The sequence below is a fragment of the Meleagris gallopavo genome, chromosome 8, assembly GCF_905368555.1.
Source record: "Meleagris gallopavo chromosome 8, MGAL_WU_HG_1.1, whole genome shotgun sequence".
Lineage (NCBI taxonomy): Eukaryota > Metazoa > Chordata > Aves > Galliformes > Phasianidae > Meleagris > Meleagris gallopavo.
Window position 1 is genome coordinate 34,199,239 of NC_139411.1, and position 25,512 is coordinate 34,224,750.

At 47.3% G+C, this 25,512-nt stretch overlaps 1 protein-coding gene across 10 annotated transcripts in view; it reads left to right on the top strand.

Annotated features, from left to right (window-relative positions):
- JAKMIP3 (Janus kinase and microtubule interacting protein 3) overlaps nucleotides 1-25,512 on the top strand; it is a 48,031-nt gene that overhangs the window by 9,292 nt on the left and 13,227 nt on the right. For 4 of the 10 annotated variants that reach the window (XM_031554557.2, XM_031554548.2, XM_085230084.1 and 1 more), the window contains exons 2-16: nucleotides 6,639-6,820; nucleotides 9,227-9,724; nucleotides 14,335-14,550; nucleotides 16,169-16,288; nucleotides 17,020-17,166; nucleotides 17,897-18,028; nucleotides 18,570-18,605; nucleotides 19,826-19,885; nucleotides 20,167-20,295; nucleotides 21,767-21,895; nucleotides 23,275-23,358; nucleotides 23,938-24,000; nucleotides 24,093-24,191; nucleotides 24,454-24,552; nucleotides 24,641-24,700. In XM_031554557.2, coding sequence (XP_031410417.2) covers nucleotides 6,698-6,820; nucleotides 9,227-9,724; nucleotides 14,335-14,550; nucleotides 16,169-16,288; nucleotides 17,020-17,166; nucleotides 17,897-18,028; nucleotides 18,570-18,605; nucleotides 19,826-19,885; nucleotides 20,167-20,295; nucleotides 21,767-21,895; nucleotides 23,275-23,358; nucleotides 23,938-24,000; nucleotides 24,093-24,191; nucleotides 24,454-24,552; nucleotides 24,641-24,700 — 1,995 coding nt within the window. In that variant the 5' untranslated portion in view covers nucleotides 6,639-6,697. The remainder of the gene's footprint in view (nucleotides 1-6,638; nucleotides 6,821-9,226; nucleotides 9,725-14,334; nucleotides 14,551-16,168; nucleotides 16,289-17,019; nucleotides 17,167-17,896; nucleotides 18,029-18,569; nucleotides 18,606-19,825; nucleotides 19,886-20,166; nucleotides 20,296-21,766; nucleotides 21,896-23,274; nucleotides 23,359-23,937; nucleotides 24,001-24,092; nucleotides 24,192-24,453; nucleotides 24,553-24,640; nucleotides 24,701-25,512) is intronic. The other 6 variants (XM_085230086.1, XM_085230088.1, XM_085230085.1 and 3 more) reach the window with 6 other exon arrangements.

Here is a 25,512-nt window from a genome sequence, read left to right on the forward strand (position 1 = left end):
TTTGCTGTGGACTTTGTAACCTTGGCCCAGCCATCAGTGAGTCAAAGCTAACGATGGCCGAGGATTCATCTTTGAGGACAGACTGCGCTCGGTCAGGATTTGACATGTGTCTGCTAAAGCTGTCGCTGGCACTGATCTAATCCTGAGCAGCACCTGGGATGGACTTCCAGCTGCAGGGACTCACTGCTGTGGGGTTTTGTGGTTTTGTTTCCTTTTTTACTGGATGCTGTTTCTTCAAAGATACAGCCTAGACTGTCTGTTTGGTTTTCGTGATGGGGACTGAGATGTACTCTGGAACAGCCTCTTGTTGATTAATATGGTGGAGCACCAGGGATTTGTTGGCATAAATTAGAGGGCACCAGCTCTTTTTGGAGCTGAAGTCTCCAAGACAAGATGCAGTTTCCCACTCACATGGCACTCGACTGGAAGGAGGGTGCTGAGCACAAGGCTCCTGCACCCCGAACTCATGTCCTGCCTGCAAGGCTTCTCCCTGCTCTGCTGTCTTCTACCCGAATTCATGTGAGATTTGGTTTTAAACCTGACATTTTCTCAACAAAAGTGTGATTACGACAGATACGCTCCTTTGGAAGTTTGGGTTATTTGCATTTGATCTTGTTAAACATACATATAAATATGTATACATATTTAAAATCAAGCTCAGCTCAGTTAAGCAATTCTATCAACACATAAAGACAGAGATCCTCATAGCATGCATGGGCTAAGTACCCAGCATAGCTCTGTGTGCATGACAGTTTGTGTCTTGGCAAGTCTTGATCTCAGGGCTTTAAAGGCTCACTGCCTGCTCGCTGTGCTTTACCATGGCATTTCCAACAGCTTTTCCTCTCCTCATGTTGCAGGTAAGCCACATGCTTGTTGTGACAAACATTTACGCACTGAAAACGTAGGTTTTGGTGGCAAAATTGTGCTGAATTTATCAGATAGATTAGGGCTAAAATTTAAGTCTTCGTGAAAATTAGGAAAAATTCATGGTAACATCTTTGGAAGTTTCTGTTGCAGAGTCCAGAAAATGAGAGCTTGGGTTACAGTGTTGGGCTGTGTGAGCTGACAGTGGCATCCTCTGTCAGGTGTGGGGGCTGCTCCAAGCTGAGAAGAGATTAAAAGAGCAAAAGAGCCTCTTTATCATGAGAGCCTATAGGCAGAGTGCAGAAGTTTGTAAGGAGAGTGTTTTGCTTAAAATATTGGTACAAACATGGTTTGAAGTTGAAGGAGGGAAGATTGAGGTTGGATGTCAGGGGGAAGTTGCTTGCTATGAGAGTGGTGAGGTGCTGGAACAGCTGCCCAGAGAGGCTGTGGATGCCCCGTCCATCCCTGGAGGTGTTCAAGGCCAGGTTGGATGGGGCCCTGGGCAGCCTGGGCTGGTATCACATGGGGAGGTTGGTGGCCCTGCATGTGGTGGGGGGTTGAAGCTTCATCATCCTTGAGGTCCCTTACAACCCTGGCCATTCTGTGGTTCTGTGATACTCCGGGTTGCAATTTACTCATTTATTTTAAGTTGTGATGAAACCTTGATTTCAGAAACTGTTATCTAGAAAACATGTTTTCCAATTAGCCTTGATGTCTGGATTGCAAGTCAGGAGGCAAAAGAATGATGAGCCCTTGCTGGAGGCAGCGTATGATGCATTATTAATGGTATTTTCAATATCAAATAGGAATCATACACATACTACATTCTCCCAGCATCAAAAATACGAAGGTCTTATTACTGATATATCTTAAAGATGCCCTGCTACAGAACTTGCTGGGAAATAAAGAAATCTACCCAGGTGACATGCCTCTGTCACAGGAAGTGCTTTCTGCCCATTCATTCCCAGGACCTCAAGGTCCATGTCCTGCCATGCTGGCTGCTGTCCCAGCTGTGCACACCTCAGCTCAGACCCTTGGAGCACCGCTCATCTGCAGCTGTCAGAGCAGAACAGAGTCAGCAGGGAATGACTGGTTTGCATTCCTTCTCCAGAAAGAAAAACTCTCTCTTTGCTGGTTTTAAACTGAGACAGGGGAGGTTTAGGTTGGGTGTTAGGAGGAAGTTTTTCACCCAGAGGGTGGTGAGGCACTGGAACAGGTTGCCCAAGGAGGCTGTGGATGCCCCATCCCTGCAGGCATTCAAGGCCAGGCTGGATGTGGCTCTGGGCAGCCTGGGCTGCTGGTTGGTGACCTGCACACAGCAGGGGGTTGGGACTGGATGAGCGCTGTGGGCCTTTGCAACCCAGGTCATTCTGTGATTCTATGATGATATCATTGTAAGGATGATGCTGTTACCTTGGAAATATTTTTATGGGTTCTTTTTCTCCCAGTATTTGGAAGAAGTATTCCCCCAAGCCTGGCCCTGTCCCAGCAGCCTGCAGATGGCTGATGTGCAGGCAGGCACGCACCAGCCGGCACCGCTGTCTCAGTTACAAGACCACGATGTTTTGAAATACAAATAACTACTTTCATACTTTGCAACAATGATGCTTGTTCCCCAGCAGGCACAGAAGCTCAGGGCCGTCACTAGGGAGCTGCTTTACTCTGTCCAGACCAGTTTCCCATTATATCCCCAAGAAAAGCAGCAAAAGCAGCCCTGCTTTTCCTGAGCGGTCCCGTTCTGAGCTGTGTAACTCCCTTCTGATCGCTAGAACGGCAAATACTGCAGGGGTCCTCTGTGTGCAGAGCAGGTCTCGACCATAATAACATTGCTTTGGGGTTTTCCCTTTAATCCGTTACACTGTGTGTATCCGTTTGAGAAGTCCACAAGTGGGCAGGTCCGTGGTTGGTGCCTGTGTGTCTTTGTTTGCCCTCCCTGCAGCTGTCTTCATGGATAAGCAGCAGTAAGTGAATGGGTTTTTGTAACATGCTCGTGATGCTTCTGCTCTGCCTCACACAAAGTCTCTGCTGTAAATTCCAGCAGGGTTTCTGCTGCTTTGCTCTCTGAATCAATGTCCTTGCAGATGAACAGCAGCTCAGGTTATGTCCCTTAGTTTGACACAGGTGAATGAGTCTGGTCGGTAATTACATACATTGCTCATACTGCATTTTAATTTTTTTGTATTTGGAAGCTCGGGGGCCTGACTGTTTCTTGTCTTTGAAATGAGTGTCTCTGAATCCCGTGGAGTTTCGTGAATGTAGATTATCTAAAATCTGTCTCCATTCATTAACCATTCATTGATTTGAACAGAATGAGGCAAAACTAAAGTGAAACCATACAAGGGAGCATTTAGTAATGCTGACATGCCCAGTCCTTGGTCCCAGGCTGATTTTCCTTCCCTCTCTCCTCCTTCTCAGGGGAGGACACAGACTCAGGTCTGTAGCAGGGCGAGGAGCACCTCCTTCTCTGTGTGCTCCAGGGTCCACCTCTTCCATGTCAGGAGGGGAAATTCTTTACAGAGAGAGTGGTGAGGTGCTGGAACAGCTGCCCAGAGAGGCTGTGGATGCCCCGTCCATCCCTGGAGGTGTTCAAGCCAGGTTGGATGGGGCCCTGGGCAGCCTGGGCTGGTGTTAAATGTGGAAATTGGTGGCCCTGCATGTGGCAGGGGGTCGGAGATTCGTGATCCTTGAGGTCTCTTCCAACCTTGGCCATTCTGTGATTCTGTGATTCTGTATGTGCAGGGCATCCCCACCGGCCTGGGCCAGGGCCAGGGGGTCTGCACTCTGTCGTACATAATAATACATCCTGCTGTAGCTCTGCACAGATCTACATCTCATGTACCTGTGTTTCCTCTGGGAAGAGGGAGAAGCACAATTCTTTTTGTGTACTTTCCTCTGAGAAACCTTCCCTGCTTCCCTCACAATGCCTGCTTGGAATGTGGCATGCAGAGTGGCTTCTCCATCGTGCTGCAGCTCTCAGTGCCAGCAGTACCCTGTGCAGAGATCGTTACCAAGGCTGATCAAATTCCTATTATCTGCATCCCTTAATCCTCTGATGTTTTCCTTGGCTACATTCAAGATTAATTATTATATCCTTTCTTCAACCTTAAAGATTTAATTAAAAGAGAAAAAGAGTCATCAACTAATTTCTGCGTAGTTTTTCAGAACCAGTCTTGTTACTGTAAGTAGTGGGGAGGCAGCTGATTTTTCTCTGGGAAATCTTGTTAAAGCCTTAGCATTCCAGATTGGAAGCTCCCAATGGCAGCTCCATGCCCACGCTGATCTGATGGGAGTCTGTGGGGTCTGAACGTCGGATCTGTGCCCCATCCATTGTCATCTCCCTTGTGTTACGGGACGTGTTGTGTGACCAGAGCCGAGCTGTCAGCAGACTTCTCAATCTGATTTCTGGGGAATGGATGCCAGATGTGGGCAGACCCATCTGGGCCAAAAGTGGCCACCCGTGGGCTCAGGGCAGCGCCCAGCTTTCCAGGCTCCTATGGGACAGAGCAGAACAGCAGGCTAATAGCAGTTCACTTTGTCACCCCGAGGGTGTCAGACAGCTCTGTGCTGTGACCGTGTGCTGGCCCCCAAAGCAGCTGCTGGGCTCGTGCTCCTTCTAGCGTGCCTCTATTAACAGTTTTGCCCTTTGCTTTCTTGTTCCAGTTTCTTCAGTTTGCTTTCTGTAAACAAACGTTCTTGTAGCTTTTGCCCTTCAGAAGTAGTGGTTCTGATTTAAGTTATTCTGACAAATCACTGTGTCATTGAAATTGTTATTTCTCCGACATCCACATATAAGCAGTTAAAATTGGATTACGCTGCTTCTCATTTCCCTGGGTTGTGGAGCAACCAGACTCCACTGACCACAGCCATCACTGCAACATGATATAGAATCATATTGTTTAAGAAAATCAGTCATACACACAAATGCTTCATTCATCTCAGAAGGTGGAATTCAGTGCCATGGGCTATGGACTGCCCCATTTTCTGCTTGAAGATACCTCTGTTTTGGAGCAGTCACTGACGTATTGTGTCTTCTTACACAAAGAAGCAGGAATTTCAAATGCTAAGGATATCTACACAACATCTTTAGAGATTTTGTAGGATGCATCCAACATTTTTTTCATTTTAATTTCTTTGAACTACTGAATTTTTTTATTTTTTTTTTCTGTAGAAAAATGAAGGCTGCAGTCAAACACCACCGCAGAAAACAGCAGTTAAGGCTGCTCGCACTGCCCTGCTTTGGTCACCTGGCAGCAGTGCAGCTCTTTTCCTCCACCCCTCTACATCTGTGCTCCCCATCACCCAGCAGCTCTGTCCATTTGTTCCCAAACTTGGCCACCTCTCCTGGATGCTCTCAGCCCTGTCCTAGCTTCTCATCTTGGTTAAATAGCACCAGAGGTGGATGCCCCTATCTGCTCTTTTGTCCTCATGGATGCAGGTGTGTGCTGTTAGAACATAAATTGGATTTCTTTCATTATTATGTTATTTTTATTTATTATTATTCTGTTATTGCAGCTGTCTGCAATGCTTAGCCTCCTTCCTAGCACTTGGACAGGGCTAGGGCTGCTCTATTGTGCTTTCGATTATGAATCAAGATGAAAATCTCAATGCAGTGAAAGTCATCATCTAAAAGCATTCTTATCTTCATTAATAAGGCTAGTATTGAGGAGTCTGGGAATACTTTTCCAAATGAGAGCTTTTTGTGTATGTTTTATTGTATGAATTAACCAAAATTTGGAAACAAAGAGTTATTTCAAAACAGAAGTGTGGTGACAGTTAAAAATGCATTCCAATGGATTTTGGAACTGATGAATGCATGTAATCTGTCTGCAGTTTGGCTTTATCTTAGCAACTTACTTTTCCAGTGAAGCATTTTTCGTTAGATTTTTTGTTATTCTTCAACCTTCAATTATGTTCTGAAGTGCTATCCATTCTGCTCTCTGCTCCCAAACAACAAAACGTGTGCTGGCACAGAGAGCTTCTGCTGCTTTGTGCAACCCCTGCTTGTTCCTCTAGCTTCTTCTATCAGTTTTGTTATTTTTACCATTGCTTTCTTAAAGTCATTTGGAGGAAACCAAACGTTTTTATGTGAGACATTTTTCTGCTCGTACTGGAAGCAGATTTCCCAGCCAGAGCCTTGAGACTGGAGGTGGGAGGCCTTCTGCAGGTCATAGCACTAGTAAGGCTAAGGATGGCATCTGGGATCACTGAGTCCAGCAGAACACGTCCACATCCTCTGTGCTGTGTGAATGCAAAGTACAGATGAATGGTGAGATGAAGGATGAGAAACCTTTAAAGCACAGTCAGCGATGTCAGTGGTGTGCTCAGGACAGCTGTGCACCCAGCAGTGCACGCTGAGCTCCAGCCAGCCCTCACACACCCTGAGCAGAGCCACCTGAGCTGCCTGCTGTGTGCTTCGAGTTCCCAAATCCCAGCCCCCAGCTCTGTGCTCCCCCCTGCAATGTGAGATGGGCAGAGGAGTGAGAAAGGCCTCAGCAGCTCGTGGCATGAATGGGTTTTTGTGCCTTTGAAGCACCCCTCGGACAGTATTGAGCAAGACGCTGACGCACAACCCGTCCTTTGACGTCACGTGGCGGCAAACCCACATTTATCAGAAATGTTTATTGACCATAAACCTGATTGTAGGGTGGTCACAGGGAGGTGGTGCAGCGCTGGCCATGAGCAGCCCGGGAGAGACCCCCGCCGTGCCCACAGAGGACACCGACACCCGGCGGTGATGCCAGCCCTGCCCTCACACGTCTGCTTCCCTCCTGCAGGTGGGTGAGAAGATGTAGCGGTGGAGGAGCAGCACCGCAGGGGGACGCGGGGCCGCACCATGTCGAAGAGGGGCAGCAGCCGCGCCAGGCCCGACGCCTTGGCTGCCCTGCAGGCCGCCAACGAGGAGCTGCGGGCCAAGCTCACCGACATCCAGATCGAGCTCCAGCAGGAGAAGAGCAAGGTGCGCACCCCTCCCACCCCTCACAGCCCTCTGCCTCGCGCGCAGCCAGCTTGAGCGCGCCTCGGGAAACACGTGGCTGCAGCAGAGGGGGTTGAGCCCCTGTGCGCAGTGAGCTGACCCGTTCCATCGCGCCCTGAAGCGGTTCCCCCTGTGCCCTGCTCACAAACCAGAGCCGCGGCCCCACACTGCGACACAGCCCTGCAGTGCTGGGCCCGGTGAGCCGCCAGGGCACAGCCCCGATACATGCCGCGTTGCCCTGCATGCACAGCACTGTGCTCTCCGTTAATCTGCACCAGAATTTGACACTGGAGGCTATGATTCTAATTTTTAAGGAAGTTTGCAAAGGCAACACACACACATCCAGCAGCAACCAGTAATTCTGTGGTGAAGCAGAGTCTGCAGCTTTAAGAACAAGGACACCCCTTTCCTTCCCACTGCCATCCCCTTCCTAATACAGGGGTTCTGATCATAGCTTCTATTCAGTTCCTGCTACAGTTTTGAACCGAAATATCATTTGACCCTTCTGTGGTCGGGTACATTTTGTTATTTGCAATGCATAATTCATCACTGAAAAAGCACCTGATAAAATTCTGCTGTCTGGGGCTCCACAGCAGCTGTCGCCAGGCTTTCTGTACCTCCTTGCATGTGCAGACAGCTCCATCCAGGTCTGTGCCTGAGCTGCCCCATGGGATGTGTCAGGAGGGCTTCTTCAGAGACCCAGCCAGAAAGTAAAGGGCTCAGACTTCTCTGGAAGGTGCTGGCTAATTCTTAGATGTGTATTAAACATAATTCTGTCCATAGCTTGTGTCACAGACATGTTAGTCCAGTTTCTGAGCATTTGCTTCATGCAGTGTTTGGATATTAATGCTTAGTTCACTTGGGTTTTGTGCTTCTTGCAAAAATTTATTACGTTTACATGTTAGCTAATGCTTCTCGGGCACTAAATCAGGCAAATTAAAGTCTCTGAGACTGCAAGGGATTATTAAAATATACAGATATTAGCACTTAGGCTGACTTCCTGACAAAGTCTTTTCTACAGAGCTGTCAGGATTCCTTTTCCTCTATTCACAAATTACTTTCTCCCAGTTCTCTGTAACGTTGCAGTTTTCCCTTTGCAGCTGCAGTGTTTAGTTCTATAGAGTGCTCTCATTTGGGAGACAGACCTAGGCATATTCTTAGCAAGGAAACCTTATTGTGTCACCATGGGAAGACAAATGCAGCTTCACGAAAAAGAATTGACCTGACCTTTTTTTCCCAGTAAGTAATTGTAATGTACTGAATATTCACTTCCTAATCTTGGCATTTAAATATAAGCACAGACTGATCTGATAAACAACTTGGAGCAGAAAAGAGAGCAAATGGAATTGCACTCCCTGCCCCTGAGCAAACCTGCTCAAAGGAGGTGGTCACTTATGTAAATGCCACAAGTGCTACAGCAGATACGTGCTGGGAACACACTGCAGTGCAATGCCTGCCACTGTGCCAAACCTGCTGCCACTGAGGTGGATATTTTCCCTTAGGACCTCTGGCACATTGGTACCCCAGGACATCACTGGTGGCTGCTGCCAGCAGTACCAGCTCTCCCAGTGCGTGTGCAAGTGTAACCCTCCATGCACACAGCTATATTCACTGCTACAATGGTCAGAATTAAAGGAAAGGATCTCTAACCTAGTGCCTTATTGAAGTGCAGTGGTTCATAGCCACAGCACACAGAGGACCAGTTGTATTTGAAGGGTTTTATCCATCGCCACCACCTGTTTTGGTTACGTGGAGCTACACTGGCTCTGGTAGCTACAAGGTGAACATTTGGTGCTTCTGTGGGAGGGGATGGATCCTGTTAGGGCTGTGACAAATGTGATCCTGGTGTTTCTGGTGTGCCTGGAATCACATACGGCACTGAGACCCCTGGCTGCACCGGGGTGCAGCTGTGCTCCTGACGGCCCCATCAGAGCCCCAGACCTGGAGTCCAGCAGCACGGCAGATGGGAAGCTCAAAGAACCTTTCCCACAAATCATGAAGGCCTTTTCCTTGAGGAAAAGGATTTTATATTGTGCATTTCGTTCAAATGAAATGCCTCGAGAGAGGAAATTTCTCTTTTTGAAGTGTACAGCACGAAGTGAGGGGGAGCAGTGAGGTCTGCTAAGGGATGGGTCTGATGCCAGAGCAGCCAAGGCAGTGCCTGCTGATCCCATTGGAACCCAAAAGCTCTTCTGAAAAGGGTTCATAAAGCACCTGAGATAAAAGACATTTGTACTTCTGCATCAATAGGACCAACTCTCCCAGGCACAGACGTACAACATTAGATCTGATACAATAATGTGATCCATATCTGTCCTAGATTATCTCAGAATTTCTGGTAATCGTTTTGTTCGTAAAAATGCTGCTCTTGTTTGGTTTTCCATCCAGGTCAGCAAGTTGGAGAGAGAGAAGAATCAGGAGGTGAAGCAAATCAAAGAGCACGAACAGCACAAAAGCACAGTGGTGGTCACAGAGCTCAAAGTCAAACTTCACGAAGAGAAAATGAAGGAGCTCCAAGCTGTTCGGGAAGCACTTCTGAGACAGCACGAGGCCGAACTGCTTAGAGTAATAAAAATTAAAGATAACGAAATCCAGAGACTCCAGGCCCTGCTGACTGCTGTGCGCGACGGGGCTCCTGACAAGGTGAAAACCGTGCTGCTCACAGAGGCCAAGGAGGAGGCCAAGAGGGGCTTTGAGGTAGAGAAAATAAAAATGCAGCAGGAAATTTCAGAACTTAAGGGGGCCAAGAAACAAGTGGAGGAGGCTCTGACTATGGTCATCCAAGCTGACAAAATTAAAGCTGCAGAGATAAGGAGTGTGTATCACCTGCACCAAGAGGAAATCACCAGAATTAAGAGGGAGTGTGAGAGAGAAATTCGCAGGCTGGTATGTGTTGCTATCTGTATCCGTGTCTTTACTAATGTTTTTATTATTGATAGCAGTTAAATGAAAGTGCTGGGCTGCATTAAATGCATGAGGATAGGCAACCAAACTTTTGGAGATCCATTTTCTGACTGCTAATAGTGATGTCAAAATGTCTTTTTTTAAACCTGCTATGGGATGTTTTTGTATGGAGCTTCTTTTTACCTCTGTCAGTGCTTATTGGTACAAGTCATTTTTCAGATGTGAGGAACAGGCCTTTTGTTGCCAGCTGTGTGAGGGGAATCCCACAAAATAGCCGTGCTTTCAGCCTCCTGCAGTCTTTCATCCCTTTCCCCCTTCTCTTTCCCCACCCTTTGCTCCTCACTGACCAACTTCCATCCCTCCCCATCGCTGGTTCCTGTAAACATTCCATTACAAGCTGTATGCAGTCCCAAAACGCTATTTTCTCCACATCCTAGAGTTCTGAGCCCTACAGCCTGGAGGTGATAACCCCACCACTCTGCAGTAAGCATAATAAAACTCAGCAGGAGTTCTCCCCTCTGTGTCCCCCCTCAGTGGCTTTCCCCCAGGGCAGACAGTGACAGTCCCTCTCTGTGGATCCATCTGAGCCTTGCTGCATCTGTGTGTTTCAATCAGCTCATCAGACACTTTGGGTCTCAGCTACAACAATTTGGATCTGAAAAGCTACACACCAACAGCTTCAGAATATAAATCCAATGGACCTCGAAGCTAGTTGGGGATGTTAGAATGTGCCGCTTGAAAGAAAAACAGGAGAATTCCCCATGGAAGGGAAGTCTTTGCAAGCAAACCCGGTAGCCACCTCCACTTTCTGGAGTTTGGAACAGCTCCTCCTGCTCTGGCAGCTGGCCGCTTGCCTTGCCATTCCCCCACAGCCTCTGAGTGCAGCACAGCCCATCTGCAGGACTCTCTTAACCTTGCTACCATTCCCAAGAGCACGGGAACAAATTTAACACCCGTACTCCAATGTGGTGTATTTTGGGTTTTCTTTCAATATTTATTTGATGCTACCATCTTTTGGGGTCTGCCACGTTTTTAAAGGTATGCAGTGTCTCAGGATAAACTCTTTTTCTAGAAAAATGTCTTCTCTAACCCATTCTCACTTGACAATTAAGAAAGCTAAGTCAAAGCCAACTAAACAAGCACCAGGAGAACAATGGCCCCATGTGAAGGCAAGGCAGTGTGGTCTCTCCATGGAACGCCCTGCAGCACTGCTCACCCTGTACTCCGCCACCCGCTCCCTCAGACTTCACATTGCTTCTTCCCCTCATATATTATTTTCTTTTAAGAAAAGGATGTTAAAACAATTTATAACCAACTGATCTGTCAATGCTGTTCAAATATCCTGCAGTGTAAGTAATTCTTCTCTAAACATACACTGCCGGATGCATTGATTTAATACATCACAATGAAAGGATGGCTAATGTACATCCTAAATAAACTTAAGGCATTACAATAAAATCCATGCTAATGGCCTCTAATGTAGAAGTTATAAAATAAATATGTTCTTAGTTATGAAGAATAGAGTGATTGAATGTCATGTTTTCTAAATTGCCTTTGAAAACCAAACTTTTTTTATTCTTGCTTCAATGAATCAGATTATCTAACCGTACTAATTAAATTACATGATGCCATCGCTTTACTAGGCCCTGAGTGCTTCCTGAATGACATTAAGCACTCTCTGTTCCATTGACTTGGCCACAATTGGTTTCAATGGAGCCGCTGGCACCTCACGGGGGAGGGCTGTGATGTTCCAGGCTGGTGTGGTGCTCCAAGGAAAACTCTGTTCTTTATGAAAGGGAAGCACTTCTCAAAACCCTCAAACTATTACTGCAAACCAGTTTTTCTGGCCCAGATGCTTCCTAGATGTTAATGTAAAAGACAAGAGTCATATTGCAGACAGTAACAAATCCGTATGGCCATGTCCCTTCTGGTTGTAGTAAACTTCAATTTTTAATTTGTACATTTCAAAACAATGTAAAACAGCAGATACATGAATTTAGATGCATTCATATGGCCTCCATCTGATGCCACCCCACTCAGGAATGCGGGAGCTTTGCAGGGCTGGATCTGACACAGCCCATCACCATCCATAGAATCATAGAATGGCCTGGGTTGCAAAGGCCCACAGCGCTCATCCAGTCCCAACCCCCTGCTGTGTGCAGGTCACCAACCAGCAGCCCAGGGTGCCCAGAGCCACATCCAGCCTGGCCTTGAATGCCTGCAGGGATGGGGCATCCACAGCCTCCTTGGGCAACCTGTTCCAGTGTCCATGTGTGAGCAGGGGCATTGCTGGGCATGCTGCTTTTCCTGGGCACGTCACAAACATTTGGCTGGAGTTCAGTCAGTCTGCAGTAGAGTCCTTCTCTGGCCACTGTTGTCCCTCCTCATTCCCTACCTGCTGGCTGTCCCCTTGCACACCTTAGCTGCTGTCTGGGACACGATGCAGGCAGGGAGGATGTTAGGGAATGGCTCTACTGCAAAGGGCTGCTCTCACTGACATCTCAGCTGCTGCTCATGGAGGGCTGCCTTTCTTTCACCGTGCCTCAAATGCAGGTGTCTGCAGGATTTGCAAAGCCCCAAGAACATCACAAGTAGAAATTTCCCAAGCAGGGAAACCTACGTGTAGGTTTTAAAATCATTGTGGAAATAATACATTTTAAAAGAGCCACGAGGCTTAAGGCCAGCTAAATGTGAAACCGTGCTAGGAACTGCACTGGAGAGCACAAAGAGAGGACAACACATCGTGCTTTGCATGCAATTAGGTTTGCATAACTGGTCTCAGCTGTGCTCATGGATGGCACTGCTGCCAGGACCTCATCTTACCCTCCTCTTGATGTCTGTGTTGCAAGGAAGAAATGTGCTGGTTAATAATTGCAGTGAAATGCTTCCTTCCTTTGGTACTGCTTCCACACCAATTCCACTTTAATAGTGAGATGGCAGCATCAAATTGTTTTATGTGTTTCATGAATGTGAATTTCATCCTAAGAAAGGAAATGTGACCACTGATGCTTCCTCAGCTGTTCACCACGTGTTCTTTTAGTTTTTTTCTGGAAGACAGACCACTGCTGAGACACTGTTACAAATCCTTTGCATTTTCTGCTGTATCTTTATTCTTTCTAGAGTGTTGTTTTTGTAGTATCATGACTCTGTTTTCACAAAAATAGAGATAACACCAACGTTCTACCTATTTTAAGCAAATCGTTCGATGGTGCATTATCTTTTCCTTTATGGATCCATATTGATTTCTATTGATCTCTTTGCTCAATGAGGCTGCGGATGCCTCCTCCCTGGAAGCACTCAGGCCAGGCTGGATGGGGCTGTGAGCAACAGGGCTGTGGGAGGTGTCCCTGCCTACAGCAGGGGGTTGGCACTAAATGATCTTTAGGGTCCCTTCCAACTCAAACCAGTCTATGATTCTAACTATTTAGATATTTAGCAGAAGGACCTCTACAGACATATCTGAGTCACAGTTAGCAGATCATTGCCTTAATGGGAATTCCTGAGAGCACCCATATTAATATGCGGCTGCACAGCTCCCGTTGTCAGCATTTTACAAAGACAACCTGCACTTGTTCCTGGGAGGCAGCTTCTGCAGGATGCAGGGACAGCATCACTGGAGAGACCTGTCCATATGCTGTGCCATTCTTTTCCAAGTTTTCACACTGTTTTCCAGATTACAGACAAAACTATCACAAAGCGATAAACATATCAAATCCAGTCCTCACATGGCAAGACATTCTTATTTGAGCAGGCCATGTTTTCAAAATGCCCCTTTAAACTAAACGTGTTGAGTTCCAGAGCTGCCTAAAACCTTGCGTGTCCAGGATGCACGTGTTGTGCCTGGAGAACACAGGCACTTCAGTGGATGTGCTTTAGCAATCTCTTGCTTCCCAGATCCACTCCCTGCAAGCACTTCGGGCCACCCAGAGGTGTGCGTGTAATTAATGCTTCACAGTCGCACATTATGTGTATGAGCACAATGCAGCTGTGAAGGGCCTGAGGTCGTGCTGCAGCACTGCACACAGCTGCAGGCAGACCAGTGTTCCAGTGCACAGCCACTTGTCCTCGGGCAGCCCTGGCCCCGTCCTGTCTGCACTGCCCCGAGGAGCCCAGGGCTGCCCTGCTGCAGAGCTCATTAAGGAAATCACTCATGGAAAACTTTCGGAAAGAAAAGCCTTTTGAGCATTGAAAATGTTCAATTTTTAACTTCTTTCTCTTAATTACGAATCTTTTTTTTTTTTTTTTTTTTTTTAATCCCTTTTACTTTTGTTGTTCACTGAAGTGATGAGGGGTGTTCTGAAGTGGTACTGAAACTGCGGGTTGTCTCCTAATTGCTTTAATGAAAAACTTCTGAAAAGTTGGGATGGTCTCTAGAAGCTGCCGGTCGGCCACACGTGCATGCACAGTGCTCATGAGTTCCTGAAGCAATGCTGGGTTTGTTCGTTGTCCATTATTCCTTGCTGCTGTGTTTGCAAGAGGAGGGTTTGTCTTCATGTCCAGGGGTTGGCTCTGTGGCAACGGTTGGGCTGTAGGGTGCTACGTACGGCCGAGCTGCTGCATGTGTGTGTGATTGTGTTCTGTTCTCCTTATAGATGGAGGAGATTAAGTTTAAAGACAGAGCAGTCTACGTGCTGGAAAGAGAGTTAGGGGTTCAAGCCGGGCATGCCCAGAGACTGCAGCTCCAAAAGGAGGCTTTAGATGAACAACTGTCCCAGATCAAAGAGTCTGACCGGCACCTGGGCAGCCCCAAGCGGGAACTTCCTTATGCAAGTGGTGCAGGAGACGCTTCAGATCATTCGGGAAGCCCCGTAAGCACTTTCACGTGGTTTCACCTAAACAAACGAACGAGCAGAATGACCAAATGACACCAAATGACAGAATCTTGATGAGCGCACCGTGAGCAACAGCTTTCCCATAGTAACCCAGGGGAAACGGAGCGGCATTAATTTCTCGCTCTCGTTCATTAGCTGAATGTTTAACATTTCAAACCGAACCAAATTATGGGAGAGCTTTTGCTTGTTTGTCGTTTTGTTTTCTGGTTTCCTTTGTTTGTTTTTGATACCAGGGTGAAAATTTTCCTCTCTCTCTTCTTTCCTTTCCTTACCGTACCATTCCTCTACCACCTGCCTTAATTTGACCGTTTGACACAATTCTTGCCAACAAATGATGCAAATGCTTTTCTAACCAAGTAATGTATGTGTGCTAGCTGTCAGAACTGCTGACAATGTACTGTGCAAGCAGATGTGCAAGGCTGCTTTACAGAGGGAGGCGGGTGAAGGTGCCCAGTGCACAAGCACTGGAAGCCCCGCGGTGCTGCACTCCCTGCTCCTCCATCCTCACGCTGCAATTGCTTTCAGTGGGCCAGAAAGTCAATTAGAAGCCTGTTAACCTCTTCTTTCCTATCTCTTTTCTACAACACAGTATCCAAAACATTAAATCTTAGTCATCTTTTCACGATGTTGTTTGTTTGGTTTTTTTTAATTGTAACAACAGCACCTTTCTGCTTTTGCCTTAATTTGCTAACAGCAGAAAGCTTCAGTTAACTAACCTTGTATGTCTCACATTTGCCAATTTTCTCCATTGCTGATTCTCATCAAGATTTCCTTTGCAACAGCCTTAATTTTCTCAGTAGAAGTGTAAATAGTCACACATGAGCAAAGCGATCTGTTTTGTTCTTTATCCCAAGCCTCTCCTGCACCTGTTGAATGAGGAATCATAGACCTCCTGAAAGTGCCACCGGGACTGAAAACACTAATTTGCTTCTTTTGATTTGTGCTCAACTTCTGCCAAACATCAGAATAAGTACAAGAGGAGGAAAAAATAGCACGTCACACCTGTAAATAGATGTAACTTTTCTCTGACTCTGAATGAGAACACCTACCTGTATTTCTCTCCATTTATGAATTGATTTGAGCATTTTCACTCAGATGAAGTGCTACCCCATTTGCTTTACGAGTGACTCTATAGAACCCAATAAGGGCCACAGCTTTATAGAAGAGAGCTTATGCAATGGTATAATTGCATGGAGTTTCCCCATTCGTATGTCAGTACTTCTGATACCATCTTATAACAAAGTCCTCGCTGTGGGTGACGTGTCTGAAACACTCAGTTCAACAGTGGCATACATCGGAAACACTGCCTTGTTTTTTTATGTTTTCTTTTCTATTTCCAAGTTAGCATTTGCCACCTTGTATCTGCATATACATACTTTGCATTTGCATACTTTGTTACATTTTCACTCTTGCCTTTCCATCGGTCCCATCTTGCAGCTCTCGGTAGTCAGTTCCACTAAGGCGTACCTTACACTCTTACATCTGATAGTGTTGAAATATTTGGATTCGGGATAAAAAGGAGGCTGAGCTTTGAATAGCACTGCTATTCCATGTGCACTTAGGAGCAGTTATTTGCAGTTGATCTTTGTTTTAGGAACAGCAGTTGGATGAAAAGGATGCCCGGCGCTTCCAACTGAAAATCGCCGAGCTGAGCGCGATCATCAGGAAGCTGGAGGACCGCAATGCGCTGCTGTCGGAGGAGAGGAACGAGCTGGTGAGCAGCTGGGATGGGCACTGTGCTCTACAGCACACCGATCACACTGATTTGTGCTTATAAAACAGTGTCTTTTTTAAGAAGGAATTGGCAAGAATCGTCACCTCCCCTACAAAGACAGGCTGAGGGAGCTGGGCTTGTTCAGCCTGGAGAAAAGAAGGCTGTGGGGTGACCTCATTGCAGCCTTTCAGTACCTAAAGGGAGCCTACAGACAGGAGGGGAGTCAACTCTTGGAAAGGGTAGATAACAGCAGGACGAGGGGAAATGGTTTTAAGTTGAAGGAGGGAAGATTTAGTTCTCTACTATGAGAGCGGTGAGGTGCTGGAACAGCTGCCCAGAGAGGCTGCGGATGCCCCGTCCATCCCTGGAGGTGTTCAAGGCCAGGTTGGATGCGGTCCTGGGCAGCCTGGGCTGCTATGAAATGTGGAGGTTGGTGGCCCTGCCTGTGGCAGGGGGAGTTGGAGATTCATGAGGTCCCTTCCAACCCAAACCATTCTGTAATTCTGTGATTATAATATTTTCAATAAATACATTTAGTATATGGTATATTTGTTGCAAACCTCACAAGTGAGGAACAACCCACTCCCCAATGGGCTATACCAAGAGTTTCCTGATATATTCTGCTACGTATTAAGAGAAAGTACTGCTACTATGGTAGCGAAAGAAAATGATTAATATATTTGATAAAACATAATTGTTCCTGAGGTGTCAATTCTCTCTTAATTTTTCAGTTAAAACGTCTCAGAGAAGCTGAAAGTCAGTACAAGCCCATCCTGGACAAAAACAAACGCCTCAGCAGGAAGAATGAAGAGCTGTCACACGCCTTACGTCGAATGGAAAATAAATTAAAATTTGTAACACAGGAAAACATAGCAATGGTAAGTCTGGGAATGAGAGCCATCCCAGAATGGGCAATCCATGCCCAAAGGGCAACGTGGCAGCAGCATCACAGCTTGTGAGGTGGTTGGGAACTCCTTCTCCTTTCTGCTCTTTGCTGTGATGTCCTGAGTGGTTTGTGGCTTCAACTTGTTTTCTTTTACATCACATGCTTTATTTTGGCCTGACAGAACAATAGTTCTGGAGAAAAGGGACTGTGTGAGCTTTGTGGATGTTGATCAGATGGCTGCTCGGTCACAGAGCGCTGTTACAACACAAACACAGAGCAGTTTACTTCAGCTTTGGCTTTTGTACCACAGTCACCCCATCACCCAAGGGAGCCCACACCTGCTGTGCTCTCCCTTCCCCTCCAGCGTTACCTCCAGCACTGCTGGCAGCCATGAGCAACAGCTGTTGGTGGTGACACTCATAGATGCCATCACCACGGGGCCAACCTCAGCCCCTCATCATCGCAGAGCACAGCAACCCGGGCTGCAGGTGGATACGAGTAGTGCACAACACAGCAAGCAGTGCTGGTGGCCACAGCCCCCTGAGTTGCCTTCTCCAGCAGGAGAATGGCCTGGGATGTGGGCAGAACCACAGAACCAAGGGGCAGCTGTGTGCACAGCTGCTAGATGAGTGCATTAATAGCTGGGAACGGGAAGGGCTGAATGCAGCTCTTCAGCAAAGCCTCTGGATCGTGTCCTCTTTTGCCATATGGGTTTCTTTCAGAGGCAAAGAGCAGGAGCGATGCGGAGACCGAGCTCCTTAAATGACCTCGACCACAGCCAGGAAGAAAGAGAAGTGGATCTCCTGAGACTACAAATCATCGAACAGCAGAATATCATTGATGAGCTCTCCAAGGTAAGATGGAACAGTGCCACGCTGACACGAGGCCATCCAAGGACACATACAAAGGAAGGGAAGCCCAAGGGAGGCCACGTTTGGGGTGCTGTTCTGAGCGGGCACAGCAGCAGAGGGAGCACAGCTGGTGTCTGTGTGATCAGTAATCACTGACCTGAATCTAGGTTATATGTGGGACAGCATCTGGACAGAATCCTTCCGTCCGTGTAGTGCCTGCGCAGCACAACCACTGCAGTGCTCCCAGCACACACAACACCAGTGGCCGGATCCTGCACCAGCAAAGCAACCTGCCCAGGTTCCTTCAGCCAGAGCAGCATCAGGCCAGAGGGCAGTGCTGCATAAACAAGGGACGCATTCTGCAGCTCTGTGCTCTGGTCTTCTCTTCTTTGCTAACTTGTGCTCCGTCTTTGAAAAAAGCAGATGAAAGTGTGTCACATACTGTGGTCAGACCACTCCTCAAGAAAAATGTGTTTGTTTTATTTCTGGGTTGTTTTTCTTATACACTTTTACTGAAGTTATTTTATTCTTTTTTTTTTGTTAGACCCTGGAAACTGCTGGCTATGTGAAGAGTGTCATGGTACGTCTGAGGCTAACTTTACCCTCATCTTTTTACATATTTTAAATGCAGGTTGTGAAAAGCACGCAAGGGACAACATTTACTGTCACTTTCCTCCCTTTCTGGGCAGCAAAGTAACTCAGTGTCTGTCCCAGTGCCGTTACCACTGAAGGCCCCGCCAGCAGTTGTTCTTTGGACAACAATGCAGTGCCAGTGTGGAGCAGAGCTCTGCTGGGAGAGGAAAGCTTTCCCCACAGACGGCAGCAGGGCCGGCTCGTCCCAGTGTCACAGCACGTGGTGCCCATCTCTGGGACAGCTCTGCCACATCACAGTGTTTCTGGGTGGATAACCCAGCCTTGCCTCATCGTATCCACAGCAGCTCCCCTACAGGGTCCTGCACAGCTCATCCCTTTGCTGTTGGTGGTGAAGATTTCATTAAGTTTAGCCACCAATATGTACCAAATGTCTGTACCATTTTGCTTTCCATTGCTAAGTGTGCAGCAAGGCTTATGTTGCCAAGCAAAAAACAAGCATTTGATTTTTCTCTGTCACTGTGGATAATGCAGAAGGGGCACACTGTTGGTGTCCCAGAATAAGCACACTCTCCAGCAAAGGGCTGAGGTTGGGCAGTGGGAGAGGATCCTTGTAGGAATTCATGGCTCTTCAGCTCCAGAGTTTGCCTGGATGTGCCATCCAGAATAATAATAATAAAATAATCAGCACAATAAAAAATTAATAGCACTCTATGAAGAGAGTCATCATTACCAGCAAAGAGAAAAATTGGCTGGCAGCAGAATAGGCTCAGCCCCTTCATCAGAGTCACTGAGAGCTGCACATCCTTGGGGAATGCAGGCGGGTTTGGCTTGGGCTTGTTGTTAATGTTGCTGGTTTTAGATGTGTTTGTTGCAAACAGCCTCAGAATTCTGAGCAATTTGGGCAATGATATGCATGCATGGCACCGAGCAGTCAGAAGACTGGGCTCTGTTTTTGTCCCAGGGCAGAGCCTCACTGCATGGAGCTCCAGAATGGGGCAGGGTGCAGAGCGGTGCCTGTGCTGTCCTGCGTTTGTTTTGCTATTTGGATTTTCACGACCATGAAAAGCGTTTGTTTACTGTAAACTCAGAAGATTGGAGAGAAATTAAAACCTGTCCAGCACTGCCATCACGGCTCTTAGGTTGCCTCGTGGCTATGAAAACTGCAGTGGTTAACTTAATTAACAGCTCTGTATCTGGCTCTTTCAGGAACGTGATAAGCTGTTAAGGTATAGGAAGCAAAGAAAAAAAATGACAAGAATTCCTAAGGTAAAAGCAAAAAGCAAAAAAAAGGTTGGTTTGTGATGGGCACGGTGGGCACAGCGGCTCTGAGGGCTGGGGGAGGAACGGGGTCTGAGTGCAGGGCCCACAGCAGGCTGCCCCGATGGCACAGCCTGGGGCAGGGCTGGGGATGGTGTCCAACGGGGTGTGTGCACCGAACCCCACAAGCTGCAGGGTACGGAGAGGATTCCTACAGCCCTCCCAAGCCAGGCCCAGCGGCTGAGTGCAGGGCACGGCACGAGGACACACTGACACCTCTCTCTGGCCAGAAGCCGGTGGTGGAGACGTTTTTCGGCTATGATGAAGAAGCCTCCTTGGAGTCTGATGGTTCCTCTATCTCATATCAAACGGATCGGACGGACCAGACCCCGTGCACCCCTGAAGATGACCTGGAAGAGGTATTAAGGAGCTGCGTGGTGTGTTTTGGGCACTGAACCCTGCTGTTACCGTGCAATAGAACTCCTGGTCTGTTCATTTCTGGTCGGCTCTGACCACAACATTACAGACTGGTGCTGATGTCACACTGGGTGTGATGGGTAATGTTTCTGGGTCTCAGGTTTTTGGTAGCTTCACAGCTTTTAGCCAAACTGGAAATACTGTTATCCTAAGAACACTGGATCTAGAGCGGGTCTGGAGAGGGGAGGTCCCAGGAGCCAGGTGCCCTGAGGAAGGCCTGCTCCCGTGGTTCTCCTGCACTCAACCCCGCTTCTCCTCTGTCATCCAGAGCTTGGCATGAGTGCAGCCATGAGCTGTGTGACCGAGCTGCCCTGGGCTCTGCAGCCAGCACGGTGCTGGGGAAGAGCTGGCTCCCTGCAGTGCTCTGAGAATATGGCTTTGCTGGGACTCTGAGTGTGTATAATGAAGGGAAAGGATTGTTTCCAGCACTCTGCACCTCTTCCCTACAAATGCACTGTATATGTGTATGCCAGCCCTGTTCCTCAGCTTAATGAGAGCCTTGTAATAAACACAACTTGCTGACAGTGACAGCAGCCATTGCAGGCCATGATAGCTGCGGTTTTTCTTCTGTCCCTTTGACTGTTTCATGGGTTCTAATCAGATCTCTTGGTTCTGAAAAGGAACTTAAACAATGATATTTCTATCCTAAAAGATACAGAAGAGGTTGCCAGGTGCGAGCTGCACTGCAGGAGGCCGAATCTATTTTTTGGAACCTATTTATTTTTCACTCTCCTACTGCCATTTCCCCCCGTGCTCAGATAGCTCTGAGTTTCTGCACGCACCCAGTGTCATTTCATCTCATGTAGAGTGAAATATTGCGGTCAGCCTGGCATGGAAGCACACAGTGCTGGATGTGGTAAGGAGGGGAAAGAAGATGAAAGGTGCTCTTCCTGCTGATGTCACCATTTCTGCAACTGTTATCTCCAGATTCCTGTTTTAATAATTGAGATGTTAGGTGTGGGTCTGTCTGCAGACTGGAAACCTATTCATGGTGCAAGAAAGCTGTGGTTTCACCTTTAAATGTGATGGCTTTGCCTGGTTAAGTAATATAGGGTCATCCAGTTGCTAGTGTATGACTCAGATGGAAGTCTTCATCTTCTCAAAGAGGGGGAAATTCTCTCCATTTCTTTTATATAATTGTATATTTTCTCTTAGTAAGGTGTATGCAAGAGGTGTTTACTGGACAGAAGAGGAATAGCGTGAGAACACACAAATAAGGTCTTCAGTGCTGCACTTCCCAAATTGCATTCTAATAGTAGTAACTTCAGCACTTCTAGAGAAAGCAATTATCCACTCATCTTTTTTTTTTTTTTTTTAATTTTAACTTTTTATCTCTCATTGCAGAATAATAATAATAATAATAATAATAATAAAGCAACTGGCACAAATCAGGTTTGTTTTGAACAATTTCAGGGCATGGCCAAAGAAGAGACAGAACTGCGGTTCCGGCAGCTGACGATGGAGTACCAGGCTCTGCAGCGCGCATACGCCCTATTGCAGGAACAGGTCGGAGGAACATTGGATGCAGAGCGAGAAGTTAAGGTCTAAATGGCTTATATTACATGCACTAAAGGGCTGTTGTTGTGTGCACCGTGCTCGTTGTACCTCTTCACACTGCAGGGTGTCAGCTGCCTTCTGGCACCTGGCTGGGCTGTGGATCGGGGGTCCCCTGGGGGGGTCCCGTTCCCATCCCCATCCCCATCCCCACCCCACCCCCCCCCCTCCTGCCCAGCCCACTACAGCCTGCGCTGCTTGCCGAGGTGAATTCGTTCTGCTGTTTTCACCTCTTGATCAGATTAAGAGAAATTCAGCCAGATTTTTTATGGGAAATCCTTAAAATTAAGCTCTCTTTCTATAAAAATCCACTATGGGTGACCTTAAATGCATAATGCCTGTTACTCAGTTCCTCTGGATTCTAATTATTTGATTCTTCATAATATGGGTTATAGCCCCAAAATTCATCTTCTTACTGAGGTTTCCAAGTGCCCTGTGCAGCTCTGCCTGTCTGCCTGGCTCACATGGCCACGCAGCTTCATCGCCTCTAGTGGCATTTCCTTACCAGACGTCTTATCAGACGTAGGACATTCTGGTCATGAGGAATCTGCTCTGTGCTACAAGGACACAGTGTGTCATGCAGCTGCTGGGGCACAGAGTGCAAGGGAGAACACAGCCAGTAAGGGATAAGCGCTGCTTTCAGCTGGCAGTCTGAAGCCTAAGAGAACCATGAGGGCAAAGCAAGAAAGGATCATTTTCATTTGCAAATGATAGGATAAAGAGCAGATAAGTGGTTTGAGAAAAGAAAATGTTCTATAAACATAGCATTTGATGAATAAAACAGCTACTGACAGTTCCATGTACTCTCCAGCAAAAATGCAGGGAGGTGTTGGATATTTAAGAAGGAAGCTGTGAGCGTGGTGAGAATGACATACCGTGCAGTAAGAGCAGAAGGAAGGGCACTGAGTGCACAGGGAGCAGTGCATGCTGTCAGTGTGCCCCTGCTCGCACAGTGTGCTCCCTGCTGCGCCCCACATCGCTCCTTGCACTGGTTTTCATGGCGAGACGAATGCATGCATTGCCTGCTGGTGTCACCCACCTCGTTCTGGAGCACAGAGGGCTGCCAGCTGCACCTCCTGTGGTCGGCTGGAAGAAGCCATGTGTCCTTTCCCATTCTTGTGCCTACACACCGGGATGTTTATCTAAAGTCTTAAAATTGTCATGCCATCTTGTAGGCTTCCTTTTACAACGAGTGACCAATGCTGTGTGCTTAGCCCCGAATTTACCCTGCCATAGAGCTGTTAAAATTATTTGTTAAAAGGATTTGATGTTTTAAGCATTTTCCGTATCTGTGCTAGCTTTTGGCTTTTAGGGAAAGTTGTATTTACTTATTTATTTCTGTGATGTTTTTCCCTCCTCTCCTACAGACACGTGAGCAGCTCCAAGCAGAGATACACCGATCCCAGGCTCAGATAGAGGACCTGGAAAAGGCCCTGGCGGAGCAGGGGCAGGTAATGCTCTCAGCCCCTGCCCCATCCCAGAGCAGCTGCAGTGCAGGGTGGGCAGGGAGAGTGTGAGGGAAGGATGGCCATTCTCTAACAAAATGTTTGGTTTGCATGCTTTACAGTAAGCTTTCATCGCCAGCTTTCCTTGTAGCTCGTTAAGAGTTTGCTATGTTGAAGGAGGGATAAGATGGGGAAGCTGTCAGAGCTGGGGTGGGAGGCGGTGCCCAGTGCCAGCTGCTGGCTGCCTTCCCCACGTCCACAAACCTGACTCCCCATGTCCACAAACATGACCAAAATTTAGCAGGAACTGGATGGCGAGACACAGCCCTCTGAAAGCAAACATTTTTTTAACCTGAAAGAGTCCTTTTTAGTCATTACAGTTTTTAAATTCCATTTGTATGCTACAGACTTCCTCAAATAAGATGGAAGAGTTGCTCTGTTGCATCACAGGCAAATAACAGAGTTGCAATTTCCTATGCAACATCATTCCTCTCTGTATGTGTGACTTAATGAACGACGTGCTGCTGTGCTTGTGCCAAACACTGCCAGTTTTCCCCCATACTATCAACCATTTGTGTTTCCCAGGACATGAAGTGGATTGAGGAGAAGCAAGCACTGTACAGAAGGAACCAGGAACTTGTGGAAAAGGTGCCCAGCACTTCTACTGGTATTATTCAAATAACATCTATTGCTTACGGAACGCAGAAAGTGGTACTAACGCATATTGCTCTCTTGTACAGATAAAACAAATGGAAGCAGAGGAGGCTCGCCTGAAGCACGATGTGCAGGATGTCAAAGACCAGAACGAGCTCCTGGAGTTCAGGATCCTGGAGCTGGAGGTGAGCTTGTGCTGCAGGGCTCTGAGTGTGCTGCCCCACACCTTGTGTGTCACTGGGGCTGGGGCACCACGGCTGGGCCCGTCCCAGTGCCTTGTTGCTGTAAGACAAAGCGCTCAGCGAAAGTGCTGACGAGAGGAAAAGGACCCCAAGTTACTGCCAGCACAGCCGCCGTGCCCGTGGCAGGGCTGCTCTGTCCAGCTGCTAGAGGCAATCCTGGTGCGTGTAACAATAACAAGAGTGCAGTAATCAATCGTTCTTTCAGGAGAGAGAAAGAAGATCGCCTGCTATCAACTTCCACCACGTTCCCTTCACGGAGGGGAAAAGCCCTCTCCAGGTTTACTGCGAGGCAGAAGGTGTCACAGTAAGGATCCTCACGTCTGGTTCTCCTTCCTCTAAATCAAATCCGACACTCTGTTCTGACTCCTGGTTTTCCATTCCTCTCTTGTTAGGACATAGTAGTGGCAGAGCTGATGAAAAAATTGGACATTTTAGGGGATAACGCCGTAAGTGTATGTTCCTTTAATATATTGTGCATGCTTTGGTATGCATTGTCCTGACGTTTATTGTAGCAAAGCTGCTTGGGTTGCAATGGCCAAAGCTGTCTGCAGAGCAGGCGCTGAGCTACACGCCATGTGTTCCCCAGCTTGTCAAGGTTTTTGTTGATTGCCTTCTTACAAGTGCTGCACAGGACCTCGATACCACAGTATTGCTTCTAAATTGCCAATGAATGGTTTAGAAAATACTTTGAAATTTTGGTTTTTTGTGCTTCTGTTTTTTTTTCTCGCCGCTGCTCATACATGGTTTGTTCTCTGCATTTGCTTTGCATTTCCATCTTAACAGCTGCGTGTTTTAGTTTTGTCTAATACCAAAAACCTTTAAATGGAAGCAGGACATTATGCAACAAGTTACAACAGCAGTAGGAGAAGAAGCAAATAGTAAGAAGTATGAAAGGGTTTCACCTGTATCAAGTTGAAATGACTGTGGACACACACATCTCATGTACACCCACACACGTGGGTAGCAGAGGCACTGCAGCTGCAGGTGGGTGTCCCTGTGCATGGGGCACGAGGAGCAGTCAGAACAGCACCTCTCACTGCTCAGACCCACCCTCTGCCCTGAAGCCAGGAGATAGCGGAGGAATCAGAAGATACTGAAGTAATTGGCGATATTTACTGCTGCTGCGATTAAGGATGCTTGTATTGGCAGAAGCGTGACAAATCCTAAAATCCTCGGGGTGTGAAGAATAAAAGCATGCGCATAAACCCAAGCACCAGTGAGTGAGGCTGACCCTGGGAAAGGCAGAAAGATGAACCCTTGTTCA